At 45.1% G+C, this 17,332-nt stretch overlaps 5 protein-coding genes across 5 annotated transcripts; 2 read left to right on the plus strand and 3 right to left on the minus strand.

Annotated features, from left to right (window-relative positions):
• The first annotated feature begins 412 nt into the window (after positions 1-412).
• Positions 413-1,373, plus strand: K444DRAFT_660499 (uncharacterized protein). The gene is made up of 2 exons (XM_024886470.1): positions 413-625; positions 673-1,373. The coding sequence occupies exons 1-2, from the start codon at positions 564-566 to the stop codon at positions 1,355-1,357; spliced, it is 747 nt and encodes a 248-aa protein (XP_024741300.1). The 5' UTR covers positions 413-563; the 3' UTR covers positions 1,358-1,373.
• Positions 1,374-2,778: 1,405 nt separating this feature from the next.
• K444DRAFT_640957 (MFS multidrug transporter-like protein) lies at positions 2,779-4,937 on the minus strand (the record flags this gene model as incomplete). Its single annotated transcript, XM_024884549.1, has 7 exons — positions 2,779-3,253; positions 3,322-3,356; positions 3,415-3,933; positions 3,988-4,119; positions 4,314-4,455; positions 4,587-4,708; positions 4,764-4,937. 7 exons carry the CDS (start codon positions 4,935-4,937, stop codon positions 2,779-2,781), a joined length of 1,599 nt encoding a protein of 532 aa, XP_024741301.1.
• A 1,115-nt stretch (positions 4,938-6,052) lies between these two features.
• Positions 6,053-8,303, minus strand: K444DRAFT_609101 (uncharacterized protein). Its single transcript, XM_024879513.1, has one exon. The coding sequence runs from the start codon at positions 8,176-8,178 to the stop codon at positions 6,106-6,108; it is 2,073 nt and encodes a 690-aa protein (XP_024741302.1). The 5' UTR covers positions 8,179-8,303; the 3' UTR covers positions 6,053-6,105.
• Positions 8,304-10,391: 2,088 nt separating this feature from the next.
• On the minus strand, positions 10,392-11,926 carry K444DRAFT_626000 (uncharacterized protein; the record flags this gene model as incomplete). Its single annotated transcript, XM_024882592.1, has 2 exons — positions 10,392-10,912; positions 10,960-11,926. 2 exons carry the CDS (start codon positions 11,924-11,926, stop codon positions 10,392-10,394), a joined length of 1,488 nt encoding a protein of 495 aa, XP_024741303.1.
• A 560-nt stretch (positions 11,927-12,486) lies between these two features.
• On the plus strand, positions 12,487-15,549 carry K444DRAFT_650823 (actin-like ATPase domain-containing protein; the record flags this gene model as incomplete). The annotated part of the gene is made up of 10 exons (XM_024885663.1): positions 12,487-12,502; positions 13,206-13,268; positions 13,314-13,897; positions 13,945-14,059; positions 14,103-14,352; positions 14,403-14,502; positions 14,562-14,668; positions 14,718-14,922; positions 14,980-15,115; positions 15,178-15,549. 10 exons carry the CDS (start codon positions 12,487-12,489, stop codon positions 15,381-15,383), a joined length of 1,782 nt encoding a protein of 593 aa, XP_024741304.1. The 3' UTR covers positions 15,384-15,549.
• Positions 15,550-17,332: the final 1,783 nt, after the last annotated feature.

Genomic DNA, 17,332 nt, shown 5'->3' on the forward strand with positions numbered 1-17,332 from the left:
CTGCCAAATCATCTCTCCCTCCACGACCCACTGCACTTCACAGCCTTTTACAAAACTACATGATGAAAGCTCATATCCCCCATAAGTTCCTTTACCTTACCCACGCCTGCCTCGTCTTCCCGTCTTTCATAGAAGCGTTCGCCCCTCAATGGCCCAAACTATAATTTCACCACAACAACGGCATAAAATGAAGCTTTTGAGTTTATATTCGTTATTAGCGACCTCAAAAAAGAGATCCTACAAGTTTTTAGAATTTTCTGAGAACTTTGAAAAAATTCTCAAATCTTTGTTGTTCCGACAGGGCACCAGTGGGCGGTTGAGGGCACGCGCCTCCGCTTAGTCGTGATCACCACAGGCATGCGGGGTAAGCGTATCCAGATTGAATAAACCTCCTCTCAAGGAAGCATCGATCCAAACTACTGCCAGTTTCCGTGGTCTGTGAGGACGCCTGTACATGCCAGATTCGGATATCAGACCTTGGAGGCTTAAAATTGTGGGGTAAGGAGCAGGACTGCGAAGAGAGAATTTACGGCAGCAGATCTTTATTTCTCACAGCCGCTAGTATGTCGACCACAAGTGCTGAGGAGAGACGTCTGGACGTGCCCTATGAGGATTTTATAAATAAGTTAGTCAGAGAATCAGGTGTCGTTCTTTGCTGACACGATTATTTAGCCTACTCCCACTCTATTCCGGCCCGCAAGTCACAATTCGCGTCGGATCTCCAAGCCACGAATACAATCTCCCGAAGGCTCTCCTGTGCAAGCAATCCCCATATTTCAAAGCGACATTTGAAGGAAACTTTCGGGAAGGAAAAGACCTGTCAGTAGATTTGAGTGAAGAAGATGGCGTGATTTCGATACGGAGCTTCCAATTACTAGTGCAGTGGCTATACCTTGGCCGAGTCATCTTTGGCGAATTAGTACCAGAAGAAGCAATTACCGCTACTATCGAGTTTGTCAGAATTGCAGATATGTGCCAAGTAACTGGGATGGAGGCTTTAATGGCAGAACGTATTAAGGGCATTATCATGGCCCAACGAGCTACGAAGAACGTGTCTGTGGATGGGCACTTGAACACCCTTTGCCTTACAACCCAGCATATTGTTTCGGCGGCGCTTTTACCCAAAGGACACCCAGTACGTGGTATATTGGCCTCGGCAGCAGTTGCGGAATTTCTTCAAGAAGATAAACACAAGTTTGTAAAAGAGGCTGAAGACGTTCCCGAATTTGCGGTCGATCTTCTTAGGGAGGTGAAGACTGCCCTCAAGAGTCTCACAATGCCCAGAACGAGCATAGCTAGCAAACAGGACACAACCTTCAAAGATCCTATTACTGGGCAGATGGTGCATCTATATTAGCATCTTGATAGTTGGGGGGAGGGTAGGTGGGGGGGAGATGAAGGGTGAAGCAGGTTTTGAAATTTATCCCGTGATGACACAAATATCAACCCGTCGCTCGTATCTTCGTACCCATACCGAATGCATATCCATGTGAAGACATAGAAAAACGACTCGAGAACGTGCCGGTATATGTGGCGAATAGGTTAAGTAGGGTCGCGTTTTATTTCACTAGCAGGTTCCCCATAAGACAGTACGTCAACGTTCTTGGAGACAAACGGTCAGGGAAAACAACGAGCTGGAGGTCGTGCTTCTGCGGGGTTGCTCGGAAGAGGTTCGTCGATGCCATCTGTTTACAAGCAGTTAATCACTTTCTCGTCAGTGGTAAGACCAGTCCCCTCTGGGTCTTCTCCCCGCATTTTATTGGCAAGATGTCGGACGCCGAGCTCTATCAGATCGCGGGTGACAAGGATGAGACTATCAGGAGAAGGAACATGCTCGAAACCGAACTCGGTAGTCTGTAAGCAGGGGAGAAAATCTTGGAAAGTCGAGCTGCTCGTTCGGGAGCACGGAATTCTTTTGATGTCTGTGCCCGGGATTGAATTGGAGCAGATGGTCCATTTTGACCGTGGGGGTTGGTTTGTCGTTCTGTCGTGGGAGGAGATCAGAACACACGATTTGTGCGCTGGAACCCTTCACGGAGCTGGCTGACGGAAAATCAAGTGTTTCAGGAAAATGTGTAGTCAGATATCGAATGCATGATCTTTCCTATTATTCCTAGAGCGGGTTGCTGCAAGCTAGCTACGCTTCACTGGAACTGTTCTCTACTCGTGCAATACTTCCATTCCCATTCAAATCCTTCTCTTCACTCTCTATTTTTGAAAAATCTAGTTGAGGCTTCTTTGCAGAACGATATCGGATCTAAGCCTCGACATTATGTGGAAGCAGAATATTACGGACAGGATATAAACACATCTAATACAGAATTAACTTGGTTTGTCTATTGATCCCGGAGGTCTACTTACTAGTTACTTCTTTGATAGTGGAAAATCTGCTCGGTCAACGGATTAATAAGTAATATACTGTCTATTTTAACGGATTATAAATGCCATATCTATACCAGGACGTTTTCCAAGTTTATGGATATTCTTAATTAAAGTCTTTTTCTTCTTGCTTATAACCTTTTGTCACGTGCTACGCACAGGCGTATATATAGCTTCTTCACCGCCCTTAGGGCACCATCATTCATACATATTTACACAAACACACCCATATTCCACTTCCACAGCTTGTCCAGGCCGTGACACCTTTTGTTGCCTTTTTCGAATTTTATCCGGTATATTTAGCTAGGTGGATACTATAACTTTGGCTGAGGAGTCGATACCTTCTTTATATAAAAGAAATAGAGGGCCTTAAAGAAAAACAGTAGCTGAAGTCGTTTATTAAACGCAAACATTGTCCTTTTCCCTCTCAAGCCTCTGGACTTGACCCAGCTTTTTCAACAACCCAATTTTCCCCATGTTCCTCAAACCAACGACAGTCGCTACCAGCGCTACCGTAGCACATGCAGCATTAAACCACTGAACGCTCCTAAAACCCTTCAGCAACGCCTCCATGGCATCCATATTCTTTTCATCTTTTGTTTGCACAGCAGTTTCAATAGCACTAGCAATCGACAAGCTGATTGCCCGACCAATTCCATTAACGGTTTGGAACATGGCACCGGCAAGTGCTTGATCTTTTTGTGGTAGGGATTGAGTCGTGAATAGGCCTAGGCAGGGATAGATCGTATCGGCACCGAAGGCAGCCAAGCACATAGCTGGAAAGCCGTAGGCCCAGTAGGTCGTAGACGGTGGGATGGGCGCGGCGAAGAGGATATTGCTGATTGCAGTTGAAACAAGGCCGAAGATGAGGATGCTGGGAAAGAGAAGAGTGAGTGGATAGTTTGGAAGGAGGTACATAGAAAAGTTTATTATATCACTCACTAGTTTCCGCGGACTCGATCAAGGAGGTATCCCGACTGTGAAAACAAAAGATCAGTTCTTGAGCAACGATTTAAAGGCTTCGGATTCACAAACCATTGTTGCAATACAAATACCAACAATTCCCAAGGGGATAAACCGGAAAGCAGTGTGTAGTGTATCGAGGAGAAGATATTCTTGGTAAAAATACGTAGAATATATTAAATAATTGGTAAATGCAGCCGCGAAAAGCGTGAAGATTACCATAGCTATGAGAAACGGCGAGTTTTGGAACACCGAAGTTCGTATCAATGGCTCCCTAGCAGTCCTGAATTCGAGATATCGTTGCCAAAACACAAAACCGACGAACAAGAAGACCGAGATGATTAGAAGTGCAATGACATAAGCTGTTTTCCAGCCTGCAGAGTTGCCTTGAGATAGTGCAACGAGAAGTAGTAGTAAGCTTGTTGTAAAAAGGAAGGCACCAATCCAGTCGATTTGTGGAAGCAGGGCTAGATCTACAGCCTTCCGCTCTTTGGGTATGGAGACGAGTCCCAGCACTGCAATTACAAGGTTGGCGCCAGCGATGATGAAGAAGACTACTTTCCAGTTGCTATACTGGGTTATGACTCCACCCTTTAGAAAGTCGTGTCAATGAAAAATTGCGTACGGATGGCAGAAGACACTTACCAATATGTTGCCGAGGACCTGGCCTGCAGGAGCGCCACCGGAATAGAAGGCAAAGCTGTAATTTTTCACTCTACCCGGAGGTATTGTAGAGCCCAAGATGCCCATGGATGTTGGGAGGGTGATTGCACCTCCCTATTATGTGGAATAGCCCAAGTCAGTTGTACTTACTCCGATAAAAAGACACTGCCAAGTGACAACACCCAAGCTGTCTTTTAAAACCCCCTTGCTTTTGCTTGATAAGGGAGACGAAGAATTATGCATCTATCGAACTGGACAAAATCCCAGCTGCTCAAAGAATTGAGAAGAGAATGAGACTCTGTGCTTACCAAGCCTTGGAGAGCTCGAAAAATATCGAGGGCTATTTCAGAAGGAGCAAAGGCAGCTGCTATAGATGTTGCTGCAACCCACACGCATCCCAGGACGAAGAAGATTCTTTTCCCGCACACATCTCCTAGCTTTCCGCACAACCTAGAATTTCGAGTCAGTGTTCGCTTGCAGATTTCCAAATGGCGGTGGTATCTGGTTGTTTTCCTGACCCTCCATCTTGAAGGCCAGGGACAGGAGAATTGTAGGGGAGATGGAGCACCAATTTTACGCACACTAGGAAGCAGCCGAGTGTCAAAGAAAAGGCAGAAACGACCCATTGTTGGCGTATTTCTAGAATATTGAGATCTTTTGAGATAGTGGGAATCAATATAACGACTGCATACGCAGAGAAGGTCTGTAGTGTCTGTAAGTATGCTGACCAAATCCGTTTACTACGAGGTTTGGCATACATTCAAAAAGGTTGCGCCCGTTAATGTGAAAACCAGAGCAGCTGCCTCTCGAAGTGTGTGAAGCTGTTTTGGCCCATCATAATCGCTTACTCTCGTCGAACCTCTTGTACTTTCTTCTGGTATTGATGATTGTGATTGAGCAACAACTTGGTCGTCTTCGGAACTCTCCATCATTATGCTATATTGATTAGATTTTGATGATTGATAATACACTGATTAAGGTTGGCAGTGTCTCGCAAAGTTGAATGTGACGATCGATAGCAGTGCTGGTGGGGCAATTGTCTAATCTAACTCCAATACTGGGTTATTCCAGGGGACTCAGCGTATCATTTAGCGCTTACAGGGGCTTCACCGACTAATAAGCGAATTTGGACGTTGCAGTATATATCTACTACCAAAAATTATCCCACTTTGCCGCAATTAATGTGAGAATTCATGATTTTTTGCCTTTGAGGTATGTCGAGAGTATAACTATTCGTATATTAATTCGTTTGATTTTAATACTAATGTTGACAGTATCGTAGTATCATTATTAGCAGCCTAATATGCCTCCCACTACCCCCGCCCTGCAGTCTTCCCTAGAAGAATGGTATTATCCTTGATTTTACCGGGACATCTTTTAATGGTCCTCCGGAGAATTAGCTCGAACGTTAGTTTATAAAGGAAAAGGAGAGAGGAGAGGAGATAGTTGCGCTTAATGTGATTGCAGGGCAGCTAACTCGTAACCTCGTAAGAGCGTTTGAGTATCGGTTACGCTGCGGCAGCGCCCGTGTCGGTCCATACGCATTCAAGTGAACCTGAGTAGCAAATCATATCGTTAAATTCTTGATTTCAAGACCTTTGATTTGCTGCGTTTTTGCGGTATATTTGATCCCAGGAACACGGGCGCTGCGGCAGCGTAGTTGATTTCGCGGGAGCATTAGAGAAAGCGACTAATATTAATGAATTAGGTATTTCCGGGCCGCTTGCAGAGAAGCGAAAGGAAGAAGAGGGCGATTCACATCTGTTCCTGAACGAAATTCGCTTACTCAAGGATAGCAATGTCCAATCATGAACTTGGATATGCCGCGGGGAAAGATTAGACTGTTATAAGGAAAATCATACAATTGTTTTTCACGCTCGGCGGGGGAGGGGACGGCCTTTGGTCGCTGACGGCATTTGTCTCGATCTGGGAACGATGTTCCAGGAACTTCTGAGGTGACTTCGGTGAAGATCATTTCTTTCAAGAAAGAGGAACGTGAGATGGAGATGAAAGAAAACCCATGCGAACGAACTAACGAGGATGTTACGGCTGCATACGATATATCGGTTTGATGTATTTGCAAATATCCCGTGCTTCAGGCTAGCAGAACTTGAAGCACATGAATCGATACAAGAACAAGACAATTGCGACCTTCAGACAGCTTGCCAAGTTCACTCCGACGGTCCCTAAATAAAAGCCGGCAGCAAGCACGAAGGCAGACCCAGGAGAATTCAAAAGCTTCTGCAGCAGCGGCGAAACTTCTCCCAACCATTTGTTGAGGTCATACAAGTTAAGCCGAAATTTATCAAGCCATCCAAACTGACGCCAAGCCTCCCATTCTGCTTCTGTTCCTTTCATCCACTTTGTCCCCATGTCGTACTTCCAGATCCAGCAGGAAAGAAGCGTTGCATCTTCCTTGTATGGCTCTTGATGGATCATCCAGTCACGCCATTTGTTCACCACTTTCAGGGCCTCAGTTTCAGAGGTCTCGAACCACTCCCCATGCTCCGTGGGTCGAACATCCAGCTCAGTTTCTCCCGTCCCCTTCGCTCTTTCTGCCATCGTAAATCTATGCTTCATTTTGCACCTATCGCAATAGAATTTTCTTTGTTCGTTGTATAGCTCTGCATGTACGATCTGCTCTACGATCCTACAGAACCTGAAAGCTGTATCGTTCTTGTCCGTAACTTGGATAGCTTTGAAATTGCAAGCCGTGCCCCATTCTTTGATGCGAATACCTGGTGCCTTGACGGTTGACCCGATTTTGACGTGTCCTGGAAATCTATCGGACTTGAAGATGTATACATAACCGTGCTTTAAAGTCGACACCGCGGCGGGTTTGGCTCTTTGGCGTCTGATTAAACGGAGAATTTCATTCTTCAAATCGTTTGTATTCTTCTTTTCCGGATGCATGTGTTCGAGTTTTGGGGACTTGCGTGTTTCATCTGGATGCAGCTCTGGCGTTCTCTGGGGAGGCTCGGAGGAAGGGCTTTGGCGACAAACTTCTGAAAAATTGATGGGTTCATTGGGAAATGCTCTAGGCACTCCTTCATCATCCCCGGGGCTTGGAAATCTAATAGATGGAAGTACAGTATGTTCTTGTACAATTGAACCAGTTGAACGACGTCGAAGGCTACAACAGGTCGGAGCTAGAGGGGCTGTCGCATCTGTTTCGTTCGTCTGTGTCGGTGAAGCATTTTTTGGGCTTGTGGAAGCGATTGGGGTATCTTGTGTGATGATGTTGCTTTTGTTGTGAGGACCAGGAGCGGACGAGGAGCGTTTGTGGGAAGTTCGAGGAGCTGATAGAGTGGCTTTCTGTCGATATTGAACAGGGTGTGGTAGATTTTGAGCAGTCGAGCTGGAGCTGTCCGCATCCACTTCTTTGTCTTTACTGTCGATTTGTGTAATAACAAGAGAAGGTGTCTCTGCACTCTTTCTCTTGCTGGACCGTGGAGTGGCCCTTGCCCCTGCAAGGTTGAGAGAAAGCTGTGCCTTCGGCTCTGCCGATGGCGTTTCGTCTGTCCGAGAAGTATTTCGGTGTTTGTTTTTGCGATTTGACATGCCATTCTTCGTCGGCGTCTCGGAATAGTCATCATCTCCTTGCACAGATTGATGACTGCTCTTCTTCAATTGTGGTCTTCTGGCCGGAGCTGGTGATTTATCCAAGCCTAGAGAGACCCTGGTATTGGAGGCTTGCTCGTCGTCTTGAACGCTGAGTTTCTTCACACCCTCAACCAGCAACTCATAATCAGGATCCGACAAATATTGGAAGGCCCGCTTCGTGGTTGAAGTTGTTGCAGGAGCAGGCGTAGCGGACGGAGTATTGCTTGTATCCACACATCTCTTCACGAACGAACTGGTCGATAATTTGCCAGGGCTTGGAAGCCTCGGCCTACCCGCATTGCTCGAGTCGGGTGTCTCGGAGTTTGGAGTGAGCGGTGTCCCAGCTCTCGTTAAACCTTCGTCAAAAATTATAGAAGTTGTCGAAGATGAGCTTGAGCTTGAGCTCGATGTCGAAGATGTTGGGGCACACTTTAGACGAAATGGGGTTTTGAGAGGTGATCTATTGAATGCTCTGTAATTGCATCCGGACGTTTGATTCATGCTAAAGGCATGCGTAGTGGGGCTTTGTCCATCGTCGCTTTCGGAATCGTCTTGGGGTGTCCGAAACATGATGATGTGCTTCGAGAGGGGAGAAGGTTGAAATGATTTGCGTTTCTATCGAACTCGATGAAAGATTGCTGTTCAAAGAAGAAGAACGCGAGATGATGTCTAAGTTATGTAGAGTGCTACGACTGCTATCCTCCGTGCACACCACATAGAAAGGAGGTCGGAGGCTGCGGGTGGGCCGGGGTGGCTGGATGTTGGTGTCTGAGTTCCCGCTGTCATCACTGGTCAGCCCCAAGCAAAGCCTCGAGAACACGAACTCGACAAGGCAGGTGCAGGAACTCGTCCCAGCCTGTTGGTACCCATTGATGCATCAAAGATGAGTGACTGACCACTAGGAAGCGCAACCCTTCAGCCACTTACTGAAACGCCTCGAGGACGGCTTGCATCCCCGGACCCCGATTCCCCGCTGCCCATAGGCGGTTGAGGGGGCTTGTTTGACGCCCGCACTCTCCGACCAATGCACCAGCCCGGGCCGAAGCCGCCCGATCCAGAAATCGGTTCGTACTTCCAGAGCATTCGTTTGAAAATCGCACTTGAACTTCTAGTCATTTGACATAGTTGTACTGCTTCAAAACAGTCTACGCGGAGATATTTAGTATGCGGAAATATTTCACAATTGTGTTCTTATCGTATGCATCTTTGTTGGGTTTCGAACGGGCCGCTCTTGCCCACCGAGTTACCCCTGCAGCTCAGCCCCTCGGCTTTCTGGGTTCCTGCATACCCTCAGGCGCGGGACAGTTTTAACACGGATTTGCTTACTGGGAGTAGAAGGTGTCACAATGAAAAGGACTTGATGAAACGGCCCTGGTTTCTTTAGGTTCTCGACACCAAATTTTGGCAGGTTCGGAAAGGTCAGTTGATATGCAGTGAGCTCGAATCAAGGATTAGATCTGCTGGCATGTGAAAAACAGGCAACTTAGCCGCTGTCGGTCTTCGAAACTGTGAATGCTTCATGGGGTTGGTGGAACATGAAGAAGCTAATCGTGCGTCAGGACTTGCGCCAAAGCCCCTACGAACCTGCGGTCAAAAATCAGCGATACGGCCATATTTTATAATAGCTTCCACAATTTCACAAAATTGAAAAATCAAAAGAAGCCAAAAATTGCGCAATTATCGGGCGTACCTCTATATAAACTTTTTTCTTAAGATCTTGTATTACGTTGTGAAGTTACTAAAAGTTCTAGTTTTCTTTTATTAGGGGGAAAAAAGTGACCGTATCGCTGAATTTTGACTGTATCGCTGGTACGCACCAAACCCGCAGGTTCGTAGGGGCTTTGGCGCAAGTCCTCACGCACGATTACAGTAGTTGGGCTGGGTCTCGGGGCCGAGTAACCGCCGCGAAGCTTCTAACAGAAGATCAAACCTGAGAAGCACGGGGCCACAAGCGGGCAAGGATTAGTTCAAAGATGGGAATAGGGGAAGCGAGCCAGGAGTAGTGGTCAGCGATATCGTGAACATGGTGCAACCAACTGCAGAACTATATCCGGGGAAATTGCCTACAACCTATCTTAAGGTTATTGGTGTTGCGGGGATCCCAAAACCCCGGACATTATTGCAGCCGCATCGGTCAGTCTCAACTAACAGCTCAAAATGCCCACAACTCATTCTTCAGAGGATCCTCCTAGAGAGAGGGACAAGATACATTCGTCGGCATCGGAACCCCTAAAAAAGACGTGAAGTCGCCGGGGTACAGTCGGCCCCACAAATTCCTATACTTATGACAACAAACCGCAACAAAAGTTGTGTTATTGATCCTGTCACGTGGCTTTTTCGCCTATATATTGTGATTGGAAAGGGTAAACAGGACGTGGTGCAACCATTGGGGATATACTGTAAGCTCGCTGCCGAGTTCAATCCTCGAATCAAGAATCATCAACTACGAACGCAACTGCATATCACGTCTTTACGCGCCGTGCTACGCGTTCATCGGGTGAACCGACATTTATTAAGCCGGGGCTGTTTTTTTTATTTTTTTTTAAAAAAAAGACGGAATTCAATCTAAAAAAAAATCGTATATATTATAAAAACGACTGTGAGCCCTTTCGTTTTTGAGATGAATCACGCATTAGACCAAAGTACATGTTTAATGAATCATTCATGTCAATTGAGGAGTTAAAAACCCAAGGGTCGAAGAGGGATAGCCGTTTTCTTGGTCAATGCATCATCCTATGTCAAGCTTGAGCCACAAGATGTTTGAAATAGCTGAACCCGGAAGCTCATTCGTCCAACCATACAATAGCCTTCCCCCAGACACGATCTTGATGATAGTTTTCTCCAGTACTGCTTCCATACCCCTTGATAGTAGGGAAACAAACGATACGAATTTTGTGGTGGTCAAGACGATTTTCGCTTTCGTCATCTAACCCTAATTTATGAAAGGCATGTGCGTCCATATAGTCCGATTCGTAGGTAAACGATTCATGGTTGAGATCCTCGAGATAACTACATTTCACAATCGTTAATTGTTTCCACAGTCTCCCAGAAATGTCCAGTGCTGTCTGAAAAATTGACTGCAGCTGCTCGTGTCTTTTAGCAACATCTTCAGGCTCAACCGGCGGGAGTAGGACGGCGACTCGAGAATCCAAGAAATCTGCAGTTAATTCTGCAGCAGTTTGTCTGCGTCGGTTTTCTGCGTCTTCTTGTGCCCGGTATACCTCCTCAGGTGCTCCATCACTTGGTTTTGGGTCGAGTATGGATAGTATGTCGCTCCTCCAAACTTGTGCTCTTGCTTGATTTACTATATCTTGAATTAGCATAATACGGTGCTAACAAAGAATATCTTACGGCAAGATAGCTTGTGGTACACTTTACTCAGAGTGTCATCCTCATACATCACTAAGCTCTTTTGTTTTGAGCTTTCCTGCTGGATTGTCTCATCTTGATCCGCGGCCGGTAGCATGGTGATAGTGCGGGCGACTAGCGGTCTGATAGGCCGGAACGGATCTTCAAATACATGAGCACAAAGATATCGCCCAAGCATGGCTGATACGCAAAGTACAGATGATCTCGTAGTCATATCTGAAGCTCTCAGAGAATGCGGAACCTGTCCACCCTCAAGTGCCACGACTTTACCAAGCTGCTCTAAAAACTTTCCTTTGTCCTCGCCGCTTAAATTGTCGACAATAGAGAAATCTGCTGAACCCCAAGCCTTGCTCCATTTCCTGACTTCATCGTGGAGATTCATAAAGTTTCCCTTGATTGTCCTCTCATCGTCAACTAGATCGACTTTGGGTCTGGCAGATCTCTTGCTCATTGCTAGTTGGGCGGTGCGAATTTGATCCTCTAATCCTTGTTGTTCATCTGCGAATTGCGCTAGTCGGTCATCCCTGACTTTGATTTCTTGTTTTTGTCGATTGATTATCGTCATGCGGTTGTCAGCGAGCTGTTCAAGCTCCTGAATTCTGCCGGAAAGCTGCTCATTTTTCGTATGAAGATCGTCATTCTTCTTTTCTATTTTTCTGAGCTCGGTGTTAAGGCGCATCAGTCGCCTTTCCTCGGAGGATGAGGTAGAAACGCCAACGAGCTTAAGGATGGTATGGCCGTACCCACGCTTATCCTCTCCACCTGGGGCGTGTCCGTGTGAGTTCTCGATACGTTTCTTGGCTGCATCTTTTCTACTTCCACCAGGTCTAGAGTCGCCTCTAGAGTCGGTGTCATTGTACTCCTGGCCAGATTTTTGAGCTGAGATTTGCTCTTGGGTTGTTTCTGGGCTCTGGGACTGCGTAGGTTCTGCACCGAAAGCGCCGGGCATCGTTTGTAGAGATCCTGGCTCAGTGACAGGAACTTGTGGGAAATGCATGTCCCGGTCCGTCGCCCGCTTTTATAGATCAGTCTGAGTACACGAAGATTTTAAAGCAGGAAATCTGGCATACTTCTGAAGATTGCTTTACTTCATGATGTTCTTCATCACAGTCCATGGGAACTGTATCTCTCTGGTCACAGGCGTAATCACCTTCAGAATGAACTCGATCCGCAGGTTCCATGTTTCTAATTCCGTAATCTCCCGCTGTTGTATATACGTATCTCGTCACCTGAATCGCCGTTTGACCTTGATGAGACTTGACAGTCAGCTTGCGAGCAATTCTACACTGTTTGGTCTCTTACGTGGGTTGCTTCTCTAGCTGCTTGCTCGGCTACCGACCTAGTCGATCTCGTTGAGTTATTCCTCAAAGGCTATACAGAATCATCAAAAGGTGTCCAAATGTGGATAAAGAGTCTATAGGCTAGTAATGTAAGATCACTTACTCTATTATTATTAGAATGATGCCTTGAGTCGGATCTCTCGCGATTGTTTTCTCTTCGAGAGCTAGAATGGCTAGACATGATAGTACTTGACTGCGTGCGGAAGGCCTCTATTGCTTCAGGAATGCTCAGTATAATAATCGAAGAAACGAATTCTCCGCTGGTTCATTTCGCCCATAAGGCTGTCATCTACGGGTCGTAGTGGCTGGCCTAGAGCTGTTTCATCTGCTAAACATGCTTATCTATCGAAAGGCTCTTAGCGCCAGCCAAAGGGGCTGTAGGCTGTTTTAAAGGAGTCACCGAGTAACTCATGCGTGGAGATCGAGCCAATCTCTCCTCTTCTCCTGAGCAGGTGCGCGTTGGAATCTGCCTGGCAATCACTAATCGGCCTTACGGCTGAAAATTCAATAAAACTAGTCTCTAACCTGTTGCTTTTGTGAGGCTGACTTGAAACAGATCTGCTGCGCCGCTCGTTATCTGGTCGGAATCTAGCCTGATTTTGCAAATGCTTCCGGCGCCAACAAGTTGGTTTCAGTGCTTTCCCGACGCCACCCAGCGCTTAGTGCTACAAGCAAACATGGGCTCTATACTGGAGCCTGATTCTTGTAAAGAGCATTCAGTTCGCCAATATGTAGCTGGATAGAATCCCCCCAACTACGCCCTTGCGAAATTGGAGTAGCGCAGTCCTGTCACTCTCTGTCTGATTTGAACATTTTGGAGCGCGGTCCACTTGCAACCCACCCCAAAGATGTCTCCCGATCTCAGCGCGTCAGGAACCCGTCGTACAGTAGTATCGGCCTCGAACAGAATCAAGTGTATTTTATCTATCGATTATGGAACTACATATACAGGTATGCAAAGTATACGAATTGGAGTATGATTTAACTGCTCTATAGGTATCAGTTATGTGTTTTCGAATGAATCTGACCTGAATGACATCTCCACGGTTCAGACATGGCCAGGCGAAGGCAGAGACAGAGATTTTGAATGGAAAACTCCGACTGTCATTGCGTATGGCACAGAGAATGGATTTCAAGGTATCAAATGGGGCTTCACCGTCGAACCAGGAATGGTCTCGTACTCTTGGACAAAGCTGCTACTAGACAAGAATGCTCCTAAAGGAAAGTATGATGACCCAACTCTAGCCAAAATTGCTAGAAAGGGAATGCTGGAACTTCCAAGGGGCAAGTCTGCTCAAGACGTGTGCGAAGATTACCTTCGAGAAGTACGGAAGTATGTCTTCGCTCGTCTTGACAAGGAAAAGGGTGAGGATTTTATGAAACTCACGCCTATGGAGTGCTGGATCACGGTCCCTGCTACTTGGCTTGATGAAGCACAGGATGCGACGAGACAGGCTGCTATTGGAGCCGGATTTGCATCCAGAACAATGGATTCCATCAATGTCATTCCTGAGCCAGAAGCCGCTGCTATTTGTGCGCTCAAGAAACTCACAGTTCCCGGCACACAAGATTCACTCAAGGTTAGTTGCAATCTCCCCGCCCAGAATCACCTTTACTGACATATGAGACTGGCGATAACATCATGATCTGTGATTGTGGCGGTGGGACAGTAGATTTGACAACGTACTCTATCACAGCCACATATCCTGTGCTAGAATTCGAGGAGCTCGTCGTAGGAGAAGGTAAATAAACCCAATGTTATTGTATATGCACTGATGGCATCAGGTGGAAAATGCGGCGCCACTTACATTGATCGGAATCTGCATACGCTGATGACTCAACGTTTCGGGGACTCGTTCACAAAATTAGACGCAAAGAAGACCGGCCCGGGTAGCAAGTTCATGCAGTCATTTGAGCGAGTGAAAAGAGACTTCCCCAAGGGTTTCGACAAAGAGAAAGGCATTGGGCCACTAAAATTGACCTCCAAAAATCCAGCATATTATGACGACGATGATGGAACGGTGAAGCTGTCTTGGTAGATCTCTAGCTCGTAGCTCCATTACTCAATTTCGCTGACATCAGCAGGGCCGATATGACATCTCTGTTTGACCCAGTCATTAAACAGGTCATAGGTCTGGTAGAAGCCCAGGTACTAGATGCAAAGGGCATGAACCACAGCGTTGAGGTTTGTATACCAATAGATAGAAGATGGCTTCACTAACAATCTTGACTAATAACAAATAGCGTATCATTCTAGTCGGCGGATTCGGTGACTCGCCATATCTCTTCGAAAAGCTTGATGCGTGGTGCAAAGATAACGGGAATATTAAGCTGATCTGTCCTCCGGCGCCGTGAGTATTTTCTGCAAGACTTGTCTCCTCCTTCTAATAGTCTTGTTAGACAAGCTGCTATTGCAAGAGGTGCTGCGCTCCGAGGTCTCGCAGGAACGGCACCCAGCCTGAAGAAGCAGCGCCGGCATTACGGCTACGAAGTCGGAAGACCTTTCGTTGCCGGGGTTGATGATGCGAGTAAGGCTTACAATGATCCCTTCACGGAAGGCTTGGATAAGAGAAATATTGCTGAGATGAATTGGAAAATTGCGAAGGTAAGATCAACGGCCATCACGTAGTTCCACGAACAAACATTGATCTGGATATCGCAGGGAGAGAGTGTCACGACTAAGACAGTCCGATCTCAGTCTGTGTACTTCACTCATACAAACGGCGATAAGACCACCAGGTCTCTCGAATTGTTTTCCTACAACCTCGACATTGCTCCATTATCCACTGGTCATGATCGTGAGTTAAATTTTTTTTTTTTTTGAAAGGGCCGTAAGTGGACTGACTGACCCGTGTTATAGGTGTTGTGAAGGTTGGCGAGGTCAAGGTCGATTTTTCGTCTGTTGACTTGAACACCGTCCCCTCTGTTGTTTCAGGCGGTCTTAAGTACTATAGAATGGACTTTGTCATCAAGATTGAATTCGGTGCAGTCAAAGGCATTCTAGTGTTTTCTAGTTGGATCGGGGATAGACAGGTTGGAACAGCAAGCCTCTCCTTTGCAAAGTAGATTAGGGTTTGAGATATTGGATATCCATGCATTGTTATTTTGTGCCACTAATATCTCAGAAGACCCAAAGATCTGTAAATCCGTTCTAGCAAATGTATTTCAGGCAAGTGCATGCGAACAGTAAGATAGATACTCAGGGTCAAGCTGAGTCGAAAGTCGTGCCTACTCTGCAAGCTACTAGAATTGCAGGAACGACCAGAGTTCCCGAGCAAAACTTTTACCAAGCAACTAAATCTCTTTCCGAGAGTGTATCAATACCAGAATTGTCCACACATCTTCAACGGTGGCATTTCTCGCTCTGCATAAATCATCGTTACCAATCTCTAGTACGCCGCCTTCTCCTTCATGCCATTTTCTCCCTCGGCGTCTGTCTGCCTACTTTGGAAGATAGACGGAGAGCATTGTCTATTGTCGAATTTTGAAGGCATGGCTTCGGGTTCAAGTGAGCCAGTAGCTGAGCCCTACTATCGCTTAAGCTGATCACTATTATCAATTAGCGAAAGTACCCTTTTTTCCCCCATAGTAGGGATCAACTTTCCTCACCAAAAACTATACTGCATATACTAGCTTCAATGATATATAGACAGCTGTCCTCATTCTCGACTACCTCGTCCCAGACCTCCGCCATCCGAACGGCCCGCCAGGCATACTCCTAGCATATGCTTGAACTTTACTGCTAAGAAGCATATAAGGAAGTTAGAACACACTTTGCTTTACTATTACTATTGCCTTTAGTATATGCTCGGTATATCCCATAATCGCTTAAAAAGTATATCCTCAAGGCACGCGCGTTCAAGCTTACTCGGGCAAGTGACTGCATTTCGCACGCCGTGCCCCTAGCCTATTAAGGTCCTGGTATTAATAGAGATAAGCTTTAGAACTCCCAGAGTTAGCACGATGGCTAGTTATAGTTGGAGGCGAAACCTTCGTCGAATTTACACAAATCCAGTGTGAAAATGAGCGTCGCGGGTTGAAGCCAATTTGCCCACACTTGAACAAAACCCAAGACCGTGGGTGTATTCGATGTAAGTGAACTAGACGTCCAGGGGTTTTAGTTGAACTATAGTATTGCTTAAGTTAAACCATATTATTAAACTCTGCATATGCTCGTTTATTTAGCTGAACCATAGTATTGCTTAAGGAAGCGAGACAGCTAGCCAAGCAAATAAATAGGCTTTATACCAGCTATATTTTGGGCATGAGCTCTGCATATACCTACTAGCGGCTCGGCTAATTTATAATTATTACAAGATTAAAGCATAGTTATAATATATACTTAGTATAAGTTTACAGAATACCGTCTATATTAGTCTAAAATTATAATTATAGAAAATTCATAGAAAAGTAAATCCTATTTCCACATATGCCATATATAATACCATATTATACTAAAGAAAAAAAAAACTACTTCTCTTTATACTAGTTCTACTTAATATATGGCATATATCGAGTATATGTCCTAAATAGCTAAGCCAAGATACTATAATAATTACTCTAACCTAAATTATATTAGTAATATATATACTAAATATAAACCAGAAATATACTTAACTTACGAGTTCCTTAACCTAATAATTTCTTGGCTTTCTTATATTAATAAACTATAGAATCTAAGCTTAGTATATACTAAGGAAATACTTAACTTACTAGAAAATTAAGAATTCTTATTATTATTATCTCCTTTATTATTATTAAAATTGGGGCTATACTAGTATATTATTAGTATATATTTGGTATATATAATTAATATACTATAAATCTTCTTTTTTCCGGAACTTAAAAGAAATAGGAAATACTAAATAAATTAATACCTATATATATATAATATATATAAAAGAGATATTATATTTACTAGATATTAGAAATAATTACTAAAGAAAGTAAAGAAAACAAAGTTATTATAGCTAGAGATATTAGTAGAATATATATAGAATATATATTTAACTTAT

The sequence above is a fragment of the Hyaloscypha bicolor genome (assembly GCF_002865645.1).
Source record: "Hyaloscypha bicolor E unplaced genomic scaffold K444scaffold_35, whole genome shotgun sequence".
NCBI lineage: Eukaryota > Fungi > Ascomycota > Leotiomycetes > Helotiales > Hyaloscyphaceae > Hyaloscypha > Hyaloscypha bicolor.